This window comes from Megascapheus bottae, chromosome 13 (assembly GCF_031878675.1).
Source record: "Megascapheus bottae isolate mThoBot1 chromosome 13, mThoBot2.hap1, whole genome shotgun sequence".
Taxonomy (NCBI): domain Eukaryota; kingdom Metazoa; phylum Chordata; class Mammalia; order Rodentia; family Geomyidae; genus Megascapheus; species Megascapheus bottae.
Window position 1 is genome coordinate 33,919,367 of NC_143521.1, and position 21,447 is coordinate 33,940,813.

Consider the following 21,447-nt stretch of genomic DNA (forward strand, 5'->3'; position numbering starts at 1 on the left):
GATCTAAAGCTTATACAAAGCCTGGAATATAGCAGGCATGTCTGTAGGTCATCAAGGGCATCATACCTAAACACTGGCCTGTCAAACTCATTAACTATTTCTAGTAGTACCAGTCCTCTCAGTTTTGTGTGGTATAGTAGGTAAGGAAATTTAGCCCTGTTTCTCCATATAGGTGTCTGTAGACAAGAGTTTGGTTTCCTAGACTTTATTTATTGTAGAGTTAATCAGCAGAGACTCCTTAGTATTCCATAATAATCCCAGTTGACAGAAGTAAACTGTTTGTGACATGATTATTCTTCAGATAAGAAATTTGGGTCATTTTTGGAGCAAGTAGGTGTTGACATTTATATGTTAAAGATGAGAAAACATGATCCCCAAAGGGAGTTAAATGACTCAATCAACATAAAAAGATGGGAGTTTAACATATCCTAAATCTAGAATTGTGTGTGTGTTCATGAGTGTGCATAGGTGTATATGTGTCCAGGTTCCACTAGCTAGGGATTATAGGCATATGTCATCAGCATACCTTACTAAATAAAGAATTCTTTTTTTTTGTGGCTCATGGGGCTTGAATTTTGGGCTGGGTGCTGCCCTGAGTTCTTCAGCACAAAGCTATGCCCTACTCCTAGAGCCACAGAGCCGCTTCAGCTTTTCTGGAGCTCTGCAGTTTAATGCAGTCGCATTTGTCCAAACTTTCTTTAATTTATTGTGTTTCTATGTTTTTATTAGGAAAGTTTCGACCTGTGGCAAGGAGACCTAGTGTATCTCCTATTCCTTCTTGTAAAGTTTTCAGTGTATCTGCTTTTACCTCGAGGTCTTTCATCCATCTGAAGTTAAACCTGGTGCAGGGTGACAAAGAAGGATCCAACTTTAGTTTTCTACAGGTGCTTTACCAGTTCTGCCAGCACGAATTTTTGAAGAGGCTGTCTTTCTTCCATTCTATTTTTTTGGGTCCCTTATCAAAGATTAGGTGACCCCATAGGTCTGTGGGTTAATTTCTGGGTCTTCAGTTCTATTCCATTGGTCCTCAGGCCAGTTCTTGTTTCAGTATCAAGCTGTTTTGGTCACTATAGCTCTGTAATAGAGTCTAAAGTTTGGTATTGAAAGTCCTCCTGCGCTGTTTTTTCTGCTGTTTTACAGGGTCTTGTATTATTCCATCTGAAATTTTGGATTGCTGCTTCTCTTTCCTTAAAGAATGACATTGGGATACTGATGGGTATTGCGTTGAATTTGTAGATAGCCCTTGGCAAGATTGCCATTTTCTTTTTTTTTTTTCATAAGACTCTTTTTTTTATTGTAATTAGTAAAAGGGTTACATGATATTTGCCAGATAGAAGGTGCATTAATTCACATACATTTATACCCTTTCACATGTCTTGGTACCCATTACCCTTCCCCCCAACACCCCCCACCCGTCTTGGTTTTCCCCCCAAGATTGCCATTTTCATAATGTTAATTCTTCCAATCCAGAAGCATGGGAGGTTTTCCACCTCAACAGATCTGCTTTAATTTACTTTTTTCGGGATTAAAAATTTTCATCATAAAAGTCCTTTATGTTCTTAGTTAATTTCTAGGTACTTTATTTTCTTTGAGGCTATTGCAAAAGGAGTGGCTTTCCTGATTGCTGCCTAGGTGTTCTCATTGTTGGCATATAGGAAAATGGTTGATTTTTGAGGGTTAATTTCATACCCTGATACCTTGCCAAAGTTTCGAATCAGCTCAAGCAACCTGGTAATGGATTCTTTAAATACAGAATCATGTCATCTGCAAAAGGGGAAGTTTCACTTCCTATTTCCTGGGGACAACACTTTTAATAAACTCTACCAGATAAAGGGACATAAAGGCAAAGTTTCCACACTGAGGAGACAGTATAAACAAAGTACCAGGAGGAGAAAAGTGGAAATGTTGTAAAATAGTATGATATTGATAAACAGAATTTTACAATTAAAGCCTACTCTAAAGAGTTACAGAAAAGATAAATTATTATATCCAGTAGTAAATCATACTGCTACCACTTAATTAAATTGTACAGGAACCAAAAAAAGCATGGGAAATGTGATTATTTTTTAATATTTTTATTGTAATTAATAAAAGGGTTACATGATATTTGCCAGATAGAAGGTGCATTAATTCACATACATTGATACCCTTTCACATGTCTTGGGAAATGTGATTATATATATATACACACACATATATATGTATATATATATATGCAAACTAGGAAACTTCATTGTCTTCAGACAGACCATGAAATATTAATGATCAAAATGTTCAAGATATAAGAAACTACATGTGGAGACTACCATCTCTAGTCATTTCGGCTGACATGGCTGAAATTTCCCAAAATATCTATTTGGTTATCTGCTTTGAACTCTAATCCATTACTGGTAACAAACTTCACAAACTTGGGCACAGTTTTCTTTCTTTTACAGAAAAGACAAACTAAGTTGAGGTTTACTTAGGAAAACTTTACAGGAATCTATTTCATGGTCGATGAATCCAATTAACTCACAAAAATAAGGAGGTTGAGTAGTTAAAGTATAGATTATCTACTTTTTCCTTTAGTTGCTCCTCTTTCAGTATTCAGTTGCCTACTGGAATTTCTACTGCATAGTACCCAAGTATAGGGAAACTCAAAACAAACAAGTACACAAGCTATTAGATTATATGACATGATTCAATGTATTTCTCCAATTACTAGCATAAGTGCTAGTTTTAGAACAGACAACCATCATGTCAGGTGCTGGAGGCCCTCACTATAGCTATAAACCTAGCTACTCTCAAGGGGTTGAGATCTGAGGATCTTAACTCAAAGCCAGCTTTGGCAGAAAGGTCAATGAGATTAAACAAGTGAAAACCAGAAGTGAACTAGTGGCTTAAATTGAGAGGGCTAGCCTTGAGCAAAAAGAAGTCTGGGACAATACCCAATTATGTTTCAACCCTGTCTCTGAGTTCAAGTCAATTGAGTGGGGGGTAGCAACTATTATTTAAAATTTTCAAAACAGAAAATATATTTTAAAAGTATAATCTGTGAATGTTCACAGTTTTGCTATTTAATGAAAAGATATTATTGTGGTTTCTGCTATCACAGAAATTCTAGAATTCTTGATGGGCACATTTCCTGTCTATGGTACTAACAGCACCCTAGACAACTGGAGAAGACAACACCAAGGAAAAGTGATAGTATGTTTCAACAGATCCATACAGAAAAAGAATTGATATTAGCATGGTCCTCTATGGTGTCTTTCTTAAATCTGTGAAGCTGAACACAGGGCTTTCTTATTTTTTTTCCCTCTCCCTACCCTCATAAAGCCTGAAATTTTTTGTTATGTGATCAGGGGTACACTCCTGGAGAAATTACTTTTAAAGATCCAACTAAAATGTACTATGCTTTCATCCTGATAATCAAAATTTATCTAATTCCTCCAATGTAGATGACAATTCTCAAAACTTTGCAAACAATATAATCAGAGCAAGATTCTATTTAGTATTGTCACATACTTAAAACTTAAATGAAATAACATTACATAACAACTAAGGAAAATAATCATTTTCTGTTAAAATATTTTTTCAAACCCAGTGCCTATGGCTCATTCCTGTAATGCTAGCAACTTAGAAGGCTAAGATCTACGCATAAAGGTTCAGAGAGAGCCTAGGTACCAAAGACTATGAGACTCTTATCTCCAATAACCAACAAAAAGCCAGAAGTAAAGCTGTTACTCATGTGCTAGAGTGCCAGCCTTGGGAGGAAAAGCTAACTAGGGGACATCCCAGGCCCTGAGTCCAAATCCCAAAATAGAAGAAAAATATTTGCTTGCAAATTTGCTCATAAAAATAAATAAAAAATAAATTGTGTGCTAAAATATCCAAACATTATTAATTATAACAAATTTAAGCATATTTTGTTTAAAATGGCCTATCAGTATTTGTTTAAAAATGTTTGTCATCCAAGCACACCATTACTCCATTATGTCTATTTATAGTCAAGAAAAAAGGAAATCTGAAGCAGGAATAGAGTAAGATCATTAATTTTCAGTTGTGCACCTATATTTCTATTAAGCCATTCAACAAATAGTTATTTTAATGTGGCCTAAAACTTTTATAGATAATTCACAGTTGTGTCCTCAATTTATTTGGCTTACTTCATTTGGTGATAGGGCATTTAAATAGCTCTAAAGAGATATATTCCTGAGTCTTTTCCTCACCTTTATCACTGCAGCATTTTGAAATGTATGTTTTTTCCTTTGGATCAGTAAATAATGGCCACTACATTTCCAAAATTCATATTTATTTATATGTGTAATTTATTTTCATGTATAAGCTTGCCTTATTGCTTCTCTTGTTTCACTACCACTTTCTTACTTCAGAACTATGCCATCTAGACAACTGGAATCACTCCACATGCTGCTGGTAACTCATTTTTAAATTCATTTTAGTTATTTTTAGCGTATGCCTTTTTTTTACCCATAAACTCGAAGCACTTTCAAGCTCAGTCTCTCACTATTTGTGAAGCAAATCTGCCCAAATAAAGCACTTTATTAAGTCTCCCTGGAGTTTGAGGTAAATACTGCTGGTAAATTTGCCTTAGGCAAATGCCTGACCATCATTTCAGAACTCTTTACTAACTCCCTGAATGTCCGATTTTTGTTGTTTGAAATATCAAATCTTGGACATATTCTCACATTATTTTCTTGCAGTTCCCCAGTGAATCTATAATTCAATTATAAAGTTAATCTATTTCACTAAAGTATTTCACTTTACTTCAACTAATGCTTAAAGTGTTAAAACTGTTTTGTACTAATCACACAGATTTCATTAAGCAGGAATAACATCTGTAAACATAATATTTTATCATTCTAACATAAAGAAATATTGCAATAAACAAAAAATGCTTGGTTTTAAGTAGATTTTTAGGAAAATCTTGACTGACTTGGTATTACCGTTTGTGTTTTTTAATCAACCCACTTTAGAGCCAACTATGTGGTAAATATATTGGGAGCTTCCTTTGGACTCCTTTACAAGTACACTGCTGAAACCAAGTATTTTCTTTCTAAACTGAAATTGTAAGCATTCAAAGACAGCAAAGTGATTTTTTAAAATATTCAGTTAAACACAAGCACCTTTGCCCAAAATGTTTACTGCAATCCATGAAACCCTGCTCTCATGTTTGTTCTGTTTAAAGAAAACAATGTATATAGAAGTCTACCTATGAAATCCAAATTTACACAGCATACAGTGTCACTCTCATCCAAGCATTTCTTTCCACACGTTGTGGAGAGAACAAGGGACCCTTGTACCTGTGGTCCTCATGCTTAAGAGCTCTACTTTTCATCATAGTGTTACCAATTAGTGTTTACCAAGATTTAACTACAGAGTACAAGAATAGATGGCATTTTCTTGTTCTGTCTTTAATCTATACCACTGAAGTGAGATAAAAAGGTATAAATAGATACAGAGCTAAAGAAGATCTTATAGCTGCTTGATATTTACTATTTCAGTTATTTATCTTTAAGACGTTTTCATATTGAATGTTGAAAAATAAACCCAACTGAAAATCGGATACTTTTTATCTCTTCTTTTTTAAAGCACAGAGTTGTAGGCATGTTGAGAAATCCTTTAAAACAACATTAAGTTATTACATTTACTATTTCTATAACCAGTAAATAGACACAAACTCCAGTAGACACTGGATTTTGGAGGGAACGTATTGATCATGTAGGTATGTTACTTTAGTTAATTTACCACCTGGCTCCAAAACTGTTTTGGAACAAGGCCCAGAATAAAAGAAGGCTACATAGCATGTTCAGGCTGCCATGCAAGCCTTAGCTAAATGACTTGAGATAATATTAGTACCTAAGGCATTACTGGAAGACAGGAATGCTGTTTGGAGTCTCTGGTAGGCCCAGTAGGTAGGTGAGTTGCAAAGCAAGTCCCTACCATGATATGCAGGTAACTACTGCTGTTTAAAGAAACATTGTGATTTTGGCCCCCGGTATCAAATTTTAACTGGTCAGAAGTCTGTGGAATCATTTCTGTGTTTTCAGTTCTATTCCATTGGTCCTCAGGTCAGTCATGTGCCAGTACAAAGCTGTTTTTGTAACTGTAACATTATAATAAAGTTTGGTATTAATATTCCTACAGCACTGTTCTTCCAGCTAAGGATTGCTTTGTCTATTTAGGGTCTTCTATTATTCCATATGAATTTTTAGATTGCTTCTTCTATTTCATGAAAAATGGGATATTGATAGGTATTATATTGAATTGGTAGATAGCTTTTGGCAGTATTGCCATTTTCACAATGTTAATCCTTACAATCCAGGAGCATGGGTGGTTTTTCTACTTCCTTAAATCTGCTTTACTTTCTTTCTTCAGGTTTTTAAAGTGTTCATCATAGAAGCTCTTCACATCTTTGGTTAAGTTAATGCCTAGGTATTTTTTAATTGTCAGAACAATGTATAGAGGGGTTATATTTACATTCGTCAGGTAGTCGATATATTATTTCTCACACACTGATACCCCTTCTCATGTTTTGTCCTATTTCCCTCCCACCACCCCTTACAATCATCTTGTTTTCCTCCCTTCCCTTCCCTATTTCAAATAGATGAATCAATGTATATACAAAATACCAGGTAATAAAGGTCAGATACAGTAACCACTTGACATTAACCATAAGGGCTAAAAGAAAAGTAACATAGTGCATTAAGAACAACAACCACACAAGATAAACGTCCTGTTTCTATATCCTAGAGTTCATTTCATTTAGTGTCAACCTATATGATCTTACATACACAGGGGTTTTGAGCTATTGTAATCCTCTGCTAGGATAGTCCTAGATGTATACAAATTATTGCAAATGAGGGAAACCATTGAGCCTATGTTCCTTTGGGTCTGATTTACTTCACTAATATGACTTTTTATCAATCCTTTCCATTTCCTTACAAATGGGGCAATGTCATTCTTTCTGATGGCAGCATAGAATTCCATTGTGTATAAGTACTACATCCTGATCCATTCATCTACTGAGGGACATCTGGGTTAGTTTCATAACTTAGCTATGGAAAATAATGCTGTAATTAACATCACTAGGCTAGTGGCTTTCATATGTCCTTCTTTCTGGACATTTGGGTAAATGCCAAGGAGTGGGATTGCTGGGTCACAGGGGAGCTCTATGTTTAGTATTTTGAGAAATCTCCATACAGCTTTCCATAGTAGTTGAATGAGTTTACACTCCCACCGAAATAGGAGTAGCATTCCCTTTTGGCTGCATCCCCACCAGCAACCGTTGTTATTAGAGTTCTTGATAATGGCCAGTCTAACTGGAATGACTATCTCCAAAGGATAACTGTACCTGAAAATCTACTATAGCTTTACTTACAGTAGCCAAGATATACAAATAATTCATGTCCAGATAAATGGCCAAAGAATTGTATGTAATGCATCTATGAACTGAATAAGTGCTGGTCATGAAAAATGTTATTTTATGAGAGTTTATTTTATTTCAGTAAGCTATGTAGAAGGTGTCTTAATTTAGTTTCATTAGTTATTCTTGTAACTTGAATAATATACTAAAAATACTAGCAAATGTTTTAATGCTGATAAAGCTAATTGATACATCAAACTATTTAGTGGATCAACAGCTGGCATGATTAAATATTCAAAACACATGCTATATTTAAAATGTCTACTGATACTATATGTTTCATTTCATGTATTAGCATCAAATGCTTTTTTTAAAAGAAAATTAGGAGTAACAGTGAGAAACCATTTAAATAGGTCATTCATAATTAAATGTTCTTTACTTTTGTTGTTCTGTGAATATCTTGGTTGAGTGATTATGAAAATAAACAAAAAATCTGCATAAATTTACCTAGAATTGCAATACTAATGCAATTGTTAATACTGCAAATTTAATAGTATGGGAAGTTCCTAAGATATCTTGCTTGAAAATTATATTTTACAGTGTATTGATTAAAGAAAATTAAGAGGCCTATGAAGTACTTGTATAATGTACAAGTTTGGTTTGTTAGGCTTGGCAGTAAGGAAACTGCTACACAGTTGAGGTAGAAAATAATTTATTGGGAGGAGAGCACACTGCCTACCCTAAGGAGCTGGAGGTGTGGAGAAAAAGGAAGCAAAGTAAGGGGAAAAGGGGAAGAGAAGGGAAAGTGGAACTACTTATGGCCAGATTGGGTTAAATGTAGAGAGAAGGGCTGGACCCTTGACCTCAGTGTCTGAGAACCTCTCACAGTTCAAAGGAAGTGTGACTGGGTGGTCCAGGATGGGACCTCAGAGAAGGGATAAAACTGCCCCCAGGTGCACCAGTTACCTGGGTTAGCAATGTTGGGTGGGGGCTTCTTGGCAAGGGGCTTTGTGTGCACCCAGGAATATTGGGGAAGGGGATATTTTCCTGGGCATAATTAACAAGGTTGGCCCTTTTAGGAGAAATATGAACAGAAATGATAGTTATATGAAAATATACACATATAGCCTGGAGAAAAAATTCTGAATATTTGAAAGAAAGTATTATAGGATTTGGTTCTTTAAATCATACTTTCTGTACTCCCTTTTTCTCTGCCCCTGCGCACCTCAGTCATAGATAGGGAGTTATTTCTCTCCAAACCAAGTGGAGTGTTAAAATTAGCTAGTTAATAGCAATAGCTCATGCTGTTTTCTAGAAAATGTACACATACAGAGTAAAAGCCTCATATCAACCTCATATTTTTTTTTGGCTGGTCCTGGGCTTGGGCTCAGGGCCTGAGCACTGTCCTTGAACTTTCTCAAGGATAGCACTCTACCACTTGAGCCTCAGCACCACTCCCGGCTTTTTTCTATGTATGTGGTACCTAGGAATCAAACCTGGGTCTTCATGCATGCTAGGCAAGCACTCTACCACTAGGCCAAACTCCCAGCCCCTCGACCTCATATTTTAATAGAGGATAATAAATGCATTATATAATTTAGTCTTCCTTTCCAATCACCAGGTTTGTCTTGATCTGTTACTGAAGAATATGAGGCATTTGTATTTGCCTTAGTTGCATGGCAAAATGAGGCCGGCAAAGTCTACCCTTATTAGGATACTGTGTTTTGTTTTCTCATCTCCAGTTTTTGAGTTGTACGACTTTACACCTTTCTTGGGAAGACAAAGGACATCTATATGGCAGCTTTTACATATGTATAGTCTGCTTTAACTATCTCATCAAAATTGAACTGAGTACTCCTTGGCAGCCAGTGCTTCCATTTATATCCAAGAGTCCTTTATAATTTGATACTCAGTGGCATGATTGCAGCAGTTTTCTCTTTCTCTGCTGCATGCATTTTACTTTTTCTTTATTGAATAATTTCAGATTAGAAAATATACTTGGTATCATTCCTTCATGTTCTTATTTGCATTCATATTCTGTTCCCCTTTTAATTAAACAGATTTCTTATGAGTTGCATGTATTGACTATATCTAGTTGTTGTCTATCTCTTTTTCATTTATTTTATTAGCTTATTTATTCAGAAGGGAATTTCATTGTTACATTTCCACATGTTTACAATAGGTTCCAGTCAATTTCACCTTTTATCAATTTTCTTTTCCCATTTCTCTTTTCCCAAAGCAATTGCAACAGGTTTCCTTGTTTGATTTTCATAGATGCAAATAATCTGTTCTGACCATATTCAGCCTCTTTCAAAATGTATTGAAAAACTATTCACCCTCTCTTCTATATTACACTTTTCCATTCTCCCCTTAAGTAATCCCTGAGTTGGATGCATAATATATACAAATGTGTACATACATATGTATATACATATGTGTATTATTTCTATGATCTATTTTCTAAGGAAAAATATAGTACGCATGCTTTTTTCCCCCTTTATTCCATTATAGAAGCTTGTATAGTCCCAACACTTCTATTTTGCATTTTTCAGTGTGTGTTAACACAACATTGACATTTGATACAAATATCTCTTCTTGAAATTCATTTGATTTCCATTTGATCAGACTCTTGCTTTTCTGTCTTGACTTAAGTTCCTTAACAACTTTTCCACTGCTGCTCACCTTCCTAATATTAAAATCATTCTGTAATTACTCTTTGATAATTTTTCTTTTCTTTCTATATGACTTATTTGATGATATCATATAGTCTTGTGATTGTCAATGCAATTATATAAATTGTGTTACTTTGCTTAATCATCTGTACCCTGTGTCCCTGAAACAAGCTTTCATTTTTTCCCCAATTCTTTGACAAAAATAACTGTGACAAAAGTAATTCAATACTTCCCTGTAGATTGTGTATACTTCACTACAGGGGTCTCTAACATTATCATGTAATTTACTGAGTTTGGCTAGTAAAATGAGAGTACAAATTTCTGCCTACTCATTCATTTTCCTGTAAACTTTTCACAGAGAAGTTATGTTGAAAGGTAAATCCTAATGATCTTTTTTTTTATTACTTTTAAGTGACTTTTCACTCAATTTGGATACAATAACAATGCCACAGACTGTAACTTCTGCACAATAGGAATTCATTGAGATTAAGGTGTTAGCCCATTTAGTATTTGGAAGCCTACTTTCAGGTTCATAGATTGCTATCTTTTCACTGTATCTTTATATATAGTAGGAGAGCCAAAGGAACTCTGTAAGTTTTTTTTTTTTCATGAAGGTACTGATCCCATTTATGTTCTTTCTTCATTAGTAATTATTTGGAGATGAGTCCTTTGAGAATTAATTAGGTCAATAATGATATCAAAGAGGAAACTTTCCATAATGTAAATCCTTGTAGGAATAGAAAGTACATTAGCGGTACTCACTAGACACTAAGTTGAAGATAAACAATACAATCTGAGGGTGAGGAAAAACTGGGAGAGAGCAAGGGAAGGGGTGATATTCTTCAAAAAGAAATGTACTCATTACCTGACTTATGTAACTGCAACCCCTCTGTACATTACCTTTGAATTCAAAATAAAAATTCATAAAATGTAAAAGAGGAAGTAAGACCAGAGTTTTCCATATAACACGTAGACCTACAAAGAGTGAAGTGTATGTCTGCTATCCCCAAGGATATATTCATGTGGACCCAAATCATCAGCCTCTGAAACTTAATGTCTGTTGGTTAAGCCACTCAGTCTGTGTATTTCGTCATAGTAGCACAGACAGAAGCAGGAAGACTTGATATGCATGATTTCAGAAATATGTACTTTCAAAGGTCTTAAGATGTTCTCAAGTTACATGAGGAAAGTGTTATTCTGAAGAAAAATGCACCTACTTATAAAATAGCAAACACAAATTACCATGTAGCATTTTCTAGAATGTACATGTCAAATGATGGCATTATGTTACAAGTATGAATCATCATAAGTTCTTTTAAGTATTGCTAGAACCTTGCATAGTCATCTAAGTTGCCAAAATGTTCATCTTTTACTCCATGATATCAGGATGAACTTCAGTAAAATAGTACTTACACATCAAAGTATTTATTTTATTGTTATTATAGAGTTGATATGCTAAGGGGTAACAATTACATAAGTAATGACTATCAGTACAATTCGTTTTGAGCCATGTCTCCCTTCTGTAGCTCTCTCCTAGTCCTTGGTAGACAAAGGCTCAAAAGTTATGTATAGATCATCATATGAAATCATATGCTATCAAATCAAAATATTCTTGATACACTTAACATACTGTTACTGAAAACCTGATTTAAAATCAAGTAGATATTAAACAAGCTAATAAATTATTTTGACTTTCAGCCTAGCAGATAGTGGGCACTTATTATTAGCAGAATAATTATATTGAAAGTTCATGTGTTTTTCTCAAGGACTTAAATTTGTTAGGAAATTATGACTCTTAGAAGTAGGAAATACATTTTTGGACATCTTATTTTCATGACATACTAACATTTTTCTATATAGAATATAAGCTTCTAACACATCATACTTGATTTGAATGATAAGCCAGTCTTGTCATCATTTAAAAAATTCTTACATTTAATATGTATTTAATAGAATGCCACAAATGATAAGAACTGGAATACTGACTCAATATTGACCAGAACTACTGTACTGCCAACTATGGTGAACTACATGCTTTTGCAAATAGATTAAAAGAAGGAAAATAAGTTATAGTATTTGAACTTCAATTTAGTTTTAAATGGAAATCCCATATCCCTGTGATAGTATTCTCAGAGCTTTTATCCTGCATTTATGGCTTTTAAATAAGGAGTAAAGTTTGTGATTACTACTTGTCTTCTTCCAGTATTATGGAAACAAATGGGTTTATTTTTCGAGCTACTAAAATAAAACAGCTGACAAGTAAGAAGCCAAAATCCAAGAGCCATTGTTATTTCCTCTGTTATCTTCTTTATAACTAATTGGTCTTCAAAAGCAGGAAAAGATATAATCGTTGATCTCTCTTCTTCTTTATATGCTTTGGTATACTTTAAAATTTCTAACATTGAGTTTAGTATAGTAGTACTCATTTTGCCTCTGGATTTTTCCTTTTTCATATCAAGCATACACACACACACACACACACACATACTATGACTACTCTGCAGCTTAACATTCATTAATAATTCTTCATAGCTACTATGCTCACATTCAAACATACTAACTTAAAATGATAAAAATAACTTCTAAAGTTTTGAGTTAAATGCCAATGGCTCATACTTGCAATTGTATTTGACCATCTGAGATTCAAGCATTCATGTGGAACACCTCAACCAATAGGTAAATGTGTTGGTACATCTCATCTCTACAATAGAAAGCTTAAAATAGGTGGATCATAGTCCATTATCTCATAACAAGTGGGGGGAAAATCCTTGAGGGTATTGCTAGCTAACATCTGCATACCAAGCTCAAAGCCCCAAATTTAAAGCTCAATATTATAAATAAGTAAGTAGTTTAGCCATACGACATTTTTTTGATATATAACATACAATTTCCTTTAAAAGTAAATGTGTGTGTGTGTGTGTGTGTATGTGTGTGTGTGTGTTTCCTTGCTTTCCTGCTACCATACTATCATGAGCATGAACTTTTTTTTTTACAGAATCTCCATTTGCTCATACTTTTCCAGCATTTCAACCTATCTCTAATTGTTTGTTGCAATTCCTTTTTTTGTGTGTCTTTTTTTTTTGCCATTTATGGGGCTTGAACTGAGGGCCTGAACAATGTCCTTGGACTTTCCTCAAGGTTAGTGCTCTACCACTTGAGCCACAGCTTTTATCTATGTATGTGGTACCGAGGAATCGAACCTGGGTCTTCATGCATGCTAGGCAAGCACTCTACTTCTAGGCCAAACTCCCGGCCCCTGTCATTCTTTTTCTATGAAATATAAACTTCTTGAGGTCTGGAAATGCATCATTTTAGCTTGTTAAATCCCCATGAAAGTTGCTATTACATACTAAGTCTGTATTTAAATATTCTTCAATTTAAATGTTCTGCTGTCTTTTATGGAATTGCCATGGTCTGTTGGCATTTCATCTTTTAACATATACTTGTTCTTTTTGGCAATTGTTTTACTTATATTTGTGCTTTTCCTCCAGGAATAATATGTTAAAAAATTGTCAGGGTAATGTATAGAGGGGTTACAGTTATGTTCATAGGGCAGTGAGTACATTATTTCTTGAACATTGATTCTTCTTCCCATGTTTTTCTCTCACTTTCCCTCTATCCACCCCCCTCCTGAGTTTATTTGAATTAGGAAAGGGAAGGGGAACAACAAGATGATGAGACAATGGACAAAGGATGAACCAATATACACAGTATGTTAGAAATGACTCATGTGACAGGGATACTGCTGTTTCTCAAGGAAGGCTGTTTCCTATAGGATAACTTTAATCTTTTTAATCTTTTTACCTATTAAGTCAAAGTCTGATTTGATTTTCTGTTCTCATTTACTACACCATAGCCCCTTTGAGCCCCAACTACTGTTCTTTCAGATATGATAAATAATGAAGGATTTGGGCTCACTTTCTCTTATAATAGATTTTTACTTGGTAATCGGAAAAAAACACATTATTCAGAAGCTTTCTGATATATACCCATACATAATGCAGGAAGAAGTTCATTGCAGTGTGACCTAATTAGACAAAAACATTCAAACATCCTATTTATCACCAAACTGTAAAAGATGATGCTAAAAATGTAGTGTACTGTAATGTACATTATACCTCAGGGAAATGTAAAATTCTAAAAACTGGGTATAATGATTTCCATAATGAAAGATTTAAAGTCATCATAACCACAATGACTTTTTGCAATTGCATTAGAACAAGAAAATGAATTGCAAAGATTCTTTTCATGATATATGACTGTAATATTTGGCTCCAAAAAATCTGATAATCTGGTTTACAAAATACATTTTTATAATATATGATTTTCATAGAATATTGTATATTTGTTTTGTTTGGTTTTGTCTTTTATTGTAATTAATAATTACATGTAATTACATGATATTTGCCAGATAGAAGGTACATTAATTCACATATATTGGTACCCTTTCACATGTCCTGGTCCCCATTACCCACCCTTCCACTCCCCCATCTTGGTTTTCCCCCTTCCCTATCCAATTTCAAATAACCAAATACAAATATATCCAATATATCAGATAACAAAGTGAGATACTGTAACAATATGAGATAACAAAGGGACAGCAAAAGGGATTAGAGATAACATAGTGCATTAAGGACAAGAATCATTCATTGTATGGCTTTTGTTTCAATATCTTGGAGGTCTTTTCAATTAGCTTCATACTATATGGTTTTGCTCTATTGCAGATCTCTGCTAGTAGAGGCCAAGGTTTCTAGTGATTGATAAATGAGGGGAACCATTGAGCCTAAGTTCCTTTGAGTCTGGCTTACTTCACTTAATATGATTTTTTCAGCATAGAATTCTATTGTGTACAAATACCACAACTTGTTGATCCACTCATCAACTGAGGGACATCTAGGTTGGTTCCATATTTTTGCTATGGTGAATAATGCTGCAATGAACATTGTTGGGGTAGTGGATTTAGTATGCCCTAGTTTCTGGATGGTTGGGTAAATGCCAAGTAGTGGAATTGCTGGGTCATAGGGGAGCTCTATGTTTAGCCTTTTGAGGCACTGCCATACTGCTTTCCATAGTGGTTGAACGAGTTTGCATACCCACCAACAGTGTTGTAGTGATCCCTCCTGGCCACATCTCCTCCAGAATCTGTTGTTATTAGTTTTCCTGATCCTGGCCATTCTAACTGGAGTGAGGTGGAATCTTACAGTTGTTTTGATTTGCATTTCTTTTATGACCAGAGATGTTGAGCATTTCTTCATGTGTCTATAGGTCATTTTTGTTTCTTCTTCAGAGAAGACTCTCTTTAAGTCTTTGGCCCATCTTTTAATGGGATGGTTGTTACTTTGGAGATTAGTTTTGGAGTGATTCAATTTTTTGAGCTGTTGATATATTTTAGATATGGCCTTTGTCTGTTGTATGGGTGGTGAAGATCTTCTCCCACTCTGTAGGCTTCCTAATTAATTTACTAGCTATGTCCTTTGCCATACAGAAGCTCTACAGTTTAATGCAGTCCCACTTATCCAGCCTTTCTCTTATTTGCTGTGATTCTTGGTCCTTATTAAGAAAGTTTCGACCTGTGCCAAGGAGGCCTAGTGTATCTCCTATTCCTTCTTGTAAAGTTTTCAGTGTGTCAGCTTTTTCCTCCAGGTCTTTGATCCATTTGGAGTTAATTCTAGTGCAGGGTGACAAAGAAGGATCCTAGTTTAGTTTTCTGTGGTGCTTAACCAGTTCTGCCAACACAACTTGTTGAAGAGGCTGTCTTACTTCCAGTCTATTTTTTTGGCTCCCTTGTCAAAGATTAGGTGGCTATAGGTCTGTGGTTTAATATCTGGATCCTCAGTTCTATTCCATTGGTCTTCAGGCCTGTTCTTGTGCCAGTACCAAGCTGTTTTGATTATTATAGCTCTGTAATAAAGTCTAAATTCCTCCGGTGCTGTTCTTTCTGCTAAGAAGTGTTTTTGTTATACGGGGTCTTTTATTATTCCATATGAAATTTTGGATTGCCCCTTCTATTTCTTTAAAGAATGCCAGTGGGATGTTGATGGGTATTGCCTTGAATTTATAGCTAGCCCTTGGCAAGATTGTCTTTTTCATGATGTTGATTCTTCCAATCCAGGAGCATGGAAGGTTTTTCCATTTCCTTAGTTCTGCTTTAATTTCCTTTTTTAGTGTTTTAAAGTTTTCATCAAAATGTCCTTTACATTCTTAGTTAAGCTAATCCCTAGGTCCTTTATTTTCTTTGAGGCTATTGTGAAAGGAGTTGCTTTCCTGATTATTGCCTCCTTCCTCTCACTGTTGGCGTAGAGTAAAGCAGTTGATTTTTGAGGGTTAATTTTATAGCCTACTACCCTTCCAAAGTTTTGAATCAGCTCAAGGAGCTTGGGAGTAGAGTCTATAGGATTGTTTAAGTACAGAATCATGACGTCTGCAAAGAGGGATAGTTTTACTTCCTCTTTCCCTATTTGGATCCCCTTTATGCTTGCTTCTTGCCTTATTGTACTGGCTTGGAATTCTAATACTATGTTAAACAGGAGTGGAGAGAGTGGGCATCCTTATCTCGTTCCTGATTTTAGAGGGAATGGCTTTAGCTTTTTGCCATTAAGTATAATACTAGCTGTGGGTTTGTCTTACATAGCCTTTATTATATTGAGGAATGTTCCATGGATTCCTAGTTTCAACAGAGCTTTTAACATAAAGGGGTGTTGGATCTTGTCAAATGCCTTTTGTGCATCTATTGAGACAATCATGTGATTTTTGTCCTTGCTCCTGTTGATGTGTTGAATTATGTTAATTGATTTGCATATGTTGAACCAGCTTTGCCTCCCTGTGATGAATCCTGTTTGATCATAGGGTATAATTTATTTGATAAGTTGTTGGCCAGTATTTTGATGAGAAGTTTTGCATCGATGTTCATCAAAGAAATAGGTCTATAGTTCTTTTTCTTTGATGAGTCTCTGTCTGGTTTGAGGATGAGAGTTATACTGGCTTCATAGAATGAGTTTGGTAAAGAACCTTCATTTTCAATTTCAATGAAGAGCTTGAGGAGTATTGGTGTGAGCTCTGCTTTGAAGACCTTATAGGATTCAGCTGTGAATCCATCTGGCCCTGGGCTTTTCTTAGGTGGAAATTCTCTTATTGCCATTTCTATTTCAGAGCTTGAAATAGGCCTGTTGAGTTGGGTTAGTTCTTCTTGGTTCAGTGTGGCTATGTTAATATTGGCTAGGAATTCATCCATTTCTTCTAGATTCTCAAATTTGTTGGCGTAAAGGTTTGAGAAGTATTCCCTCATGATACTCTGGATCTTGGTGATTTCTGTCATGATATTACCATTTTCGTCTGCGATTTTGTTTATTTCGATATGCTCTCTTCTTTTTTGGTAAGATTTGCTAAGGGCATGTCAATTTTGTTAATTCTTTCAAAGAACCAACTCCTTGCTTTGTTGATTCTTTCTATAGTTCTTTTTGGATTCCAAATCATTTAATTCTGCTTTGATTTTAATAATTTGCTTCCTTCTACTGGGGTTAGGGTTGGTTTGTTGCTCTTTTTCCAGGAGCTTAAGGTGAGACATTAACTTGTTGGTTTGCGATTTTTCCAACTTGTTGTTGTATGCACTCAGTGCTATAAATTTTCCTCTGAGTCCTGCCTTTTCCGTGTCCCAAAGGAGTTGGTATTTTGTGTGCTCCTTATTCTTAAATTTCATGAACTGTTGGATTTCTGTTCTGATCTCTTCGATGACCCATTGGTGTTTCAACAATGTGTTGTTCAGTCTCCATGAGTTACAGGGTTTTCGTTGGTGGAGATGTGTGTTCAGTTCCAATTTGATGCCTTTGTGGTCTGAGAGCGTGCAGGGAATAACTTCAGTGTTTCTGAATCTGTCCAGGTTTGTTTTTTGGCCTAAGATGTGGTCTATTTTGGAAAATGTTCCATATGCTGCTGAGAAAAACGTATATTGTGTTGTTGCTGGGTGGAATATTCTGCAGATGTCTGTTAGATCTAGTTGGTCTATATAGCTGTTCAGTTCTAAGGTTTCTCTGTTGAGTTTTTGCCTTGTTGATCTGTCCATAGGTGAGAATTGTGTGTTAAAGGCACTAACAATCACTGTGTTTCGATCTATGTATGGTTTCAATGAAAGTAAAGTTTGCTTGATGAAGTTTGGAGCTCCGGGATTGGGTGTGTAGATATTTAGAATCGTTATGTCTTCCTGGAGGAAAGATCCCTTTAGTAGTATGTAGTAACCTTCTTTGTCTTTTCTTACTAATTTTAGTTTGAAGTCCGTTTTATCTGATATGAGGATGGCAACTCCAGCCTGTATATGGGGGCCGTTAGCTTGATAGTTTATTCCAGCCTCTCACTTTCAAAAGATGTTTGTTTTTTTGGGTAAGATGTGTCTCTTGTAGACAGTAGAATGATGGATCTTGCTTTTTGATCCAACTGACAGCTTATGCCGTTTAATTGGAGAGTTAAGTCCATTAATATTGACAGTTAGGATTGAGAGATCCTACCATTTTTAAAAGCTTTTATTAGGGCCTGTGTCTTGACAGTTCTTGTGGTCCTTAGATGGTATGCTGTTTAGGTGCCATTTCTTTCCCTATATTGCATTTATTTTGGTTTTCTATGTATAGAACATCTTTGAGAATTCTCTGTAGTGTTGGTCTTGTTGCGACATATTGTTGCAGCTTTTCCCTGGAATGGAATGTTTCTACTGTTCCCTCAGTTATGAATGAGAGCTTAGCTGGGTACAGGATTCTTGGTTGGTAGTTATTTGACTTCAGGGCATTGCATATACGCTTCCAGTCACTTCTTGCTTGCATGGTCTCTGCTGAGAAATCTGGGGTTATTCTGATTGGTTTGCCTTTATAGGTTACTGATCCCTTTTCCCTGGCTGCCTTTAGGATCCTTTTTTTGGTTTCTATTGATCCAGTTCAGATTACGATGTGGCGGTGGGATGTTCTTTTCTGGTCAGGTCTGTTTGGGGTTCTAAAAGCTTCTTGTATCTGGATGGGCCTGCCCTTCTGTATATTTGGGAAATTCTTTGAGATGATTCCCTGAAGTATATTTCCAATACTATTGACCTCTTTCTCCAGACCCTCCTCAATAAGAATTACCCTAAAATTAGGCTTCCTAATTGTATCTTGGACCTCCTGAAGCGTGCTCTCATTTTTCCTAGATTTGGATTGACTCATTTTCTGTTCTTTCTCTATAACAACTAAATTATCTTCAGCCCCGGAAATTCTCTCTTCTACATTGTCTAACCTGCTATCAAAGCTATCTACTTTATTCTTCATCTCCCTGGCTTCTAGTTGCTCATTTTTGATGCCTTGCATCTCTTCTTTTAGATTATGTATGGATTTCTTTAGCTCCTTGATTTCCATTTGAGTGGTTAGCTCAGTAGCTTTATTTTCTTTGGACATTTGTTGGAGTTCGGTCACCTTTTTATTTGTGTTTTCTGTGATTTCATGCATTTTTCTTTGAAAAACCTTTATTATGGCCTCCTTTATGTCTTCTTCTTTTTCACTTATCACCTTGTTTATGGTTTCCTCTTGTTTAGCTATGGCTTCCTCCCTTATCTCTTTCTTTATATTTTCACATTTTTCATTAATGATGTTTATCAATTGCATTTGTATAGCACTTGGAAGACTCTCCTCTAGGTTTGCCAGTGACTGTTCCATTGTCTGTTTATATTGGGTGGGGGATGTTATTCCTTGATTTGACATTTCTTGAGTTTCTTGTTCTGTCCATTTGAAAATGGGAGCAAGATTAATACTAAACACGATTATAGTTTTTCAGATATAACCAACATAGACCTCTAGCTGGCAGACACTAGATGTTCACAATTTTTGATTGGTGTTATTACTCTTTCTTTTTGTGCACTTACAGACCAGTCTAATGCAACCACTGATAAGCGATTTATGACCAAAACAATAAGCCTCTCAATCCAATCTCTATTGTATTTAAGTCCCTCTGAACCTAGAGTATAATTGAACACCTAGGTATACAGTATTGATCAACAGCCATCAAATGTAGATCCGTGCATTATAAGGGTTGAAAGACGAACAGAGGACCAAAGATAGAAAAATAGAATGAGAGAGATTAGGGGAGGTACAAGAGGATTAAGGTAGGAGTGTAAGATTATTATAGTAATGAAGACAAGGTATAGCATAAGGATAACTGACCTAAGGTGGTAAGTAGGTAGCGTATTTGAGTACAAAGTTTGGTAAATATTAGGTAAAACTTATGTGTTGCTGCACGACTAGCTCTCAGCCCAGCCAGTGGCCTCACAGTGGGCCGTGGGATGGATCTGCGAGCTTCAGTCTGAGCGTGGTGGGCAGATGTTATCCTGTGCTGCTTCCAGGGCGGCCCCCTGGCCAGCGGTCTGGGGTTTGAGAGTTACAAGGGGCTCTCAGCAGGACCAGCAGGAGACCACTCTGTTCCCAGGGGTTGGGCCCAGCTGAGGATGTGGGCTCCAAGGGCGGAGCCTGGCCTTTCTAATTCTCAGAAGGCAAGCTTGGCTGCTGGTAGGCCCTTCAGATCCCTGCTGTGTTTCCACTGCTTTGTCAGAGAGTCTTTGACTGTGGGGAGCCCCTTGGTGCTGTCTTGCTCAAGATTCCCAGCTGGAGGATGCCCTGCTCAAGATTTGAGGGGGACAGATGCTGGCTCCTATTTTCCCGCACACCCCACCCGTTGTTGTAAGGCAGGGACTCAGCGCCCTTCACTCTCCAGATCCAGTGGCCTGGGAGCGGAACCTATTTTGTGGGTGGGAGCTGGGACAGCTCTGCCTCCCCTGGTGGGGTGCTGAGTCTTAGTGTAGCCTGCCTGTCAGTCTCCAGTCAGAGGGCTGGGAGTTGAGCCTGTTGGGCTGGTAGGAGCTGGGACTGCTCCGCCTCCCTTGGTGGGGTGCTGGGTATTAGCACCACCCGCCTGTCAGTCTCCAGTCAATGGCCTGAGGGAGGGGGCTGTTGAGGGAAGGGACAGGATTCTAAATTCCTTGCTCCCCTGCTCCTGCCAGTCTTTCTCGGGCGGGGTGGAGGGGTCTGAGTTAAGTTCTATTGCTTGGTACCAGCTCTGCTTTCCCGATGGGTTTGGGGACCCGCTGTGTTACTCACGCCTCTGCGTTCCTAGTAGGTGCTCCATGGTGTTGGGGAGTCTTTCACTCCCCTCGGGTCTCCTGCGCCGCCTGTGTTCCGCGTCTGGGTTCTGCTGCTTGCTGTTCTGGTTCCGCGTCTGGGTTCTGCTGCTTCTGCGGCTCGCTGGCCCTGTCCAATGCCAGTTTCTGCAGTGGTCGGGGCTGGCGGCCGGCGCCCTCTGCCGCCGCTTTTTGCGGCTCAGAGCCAGTGGCGAGGGGTGGGGGAGGTGTCCTCGTGTTCCGAACTCTTTGAGAAAGTTGTATGTGAGCTTTATCTGAATTTCTTTCCGGTT

General features: G+C 36.8%; 1 protein-coding gene across 1 annotated transcript in view; it reads left to right on the top strand.

Annotated features, from left to right (window-relative positions):
- Positions 1-21,447, top strand: part of Cox7b2 (cytochrome c oxidase subunit 7B2) — a 105,314-nt gene that overhangs the window by 54,579 nt on the left and 29,288 nt on the right. The window contains exon 4 of the mRNA XM_090344078.1: positions 4,371-4,413. Within this exon, the coding sequence (XP_090200204.1) occupies positions 4,375-4,413 (39 nt within the window). The 5' untranslated portion in view covers positions 4,371-4,374. The remainder of the gene's footprint in view (positions 1-4,370; positions 4,414-21,447) is intronic.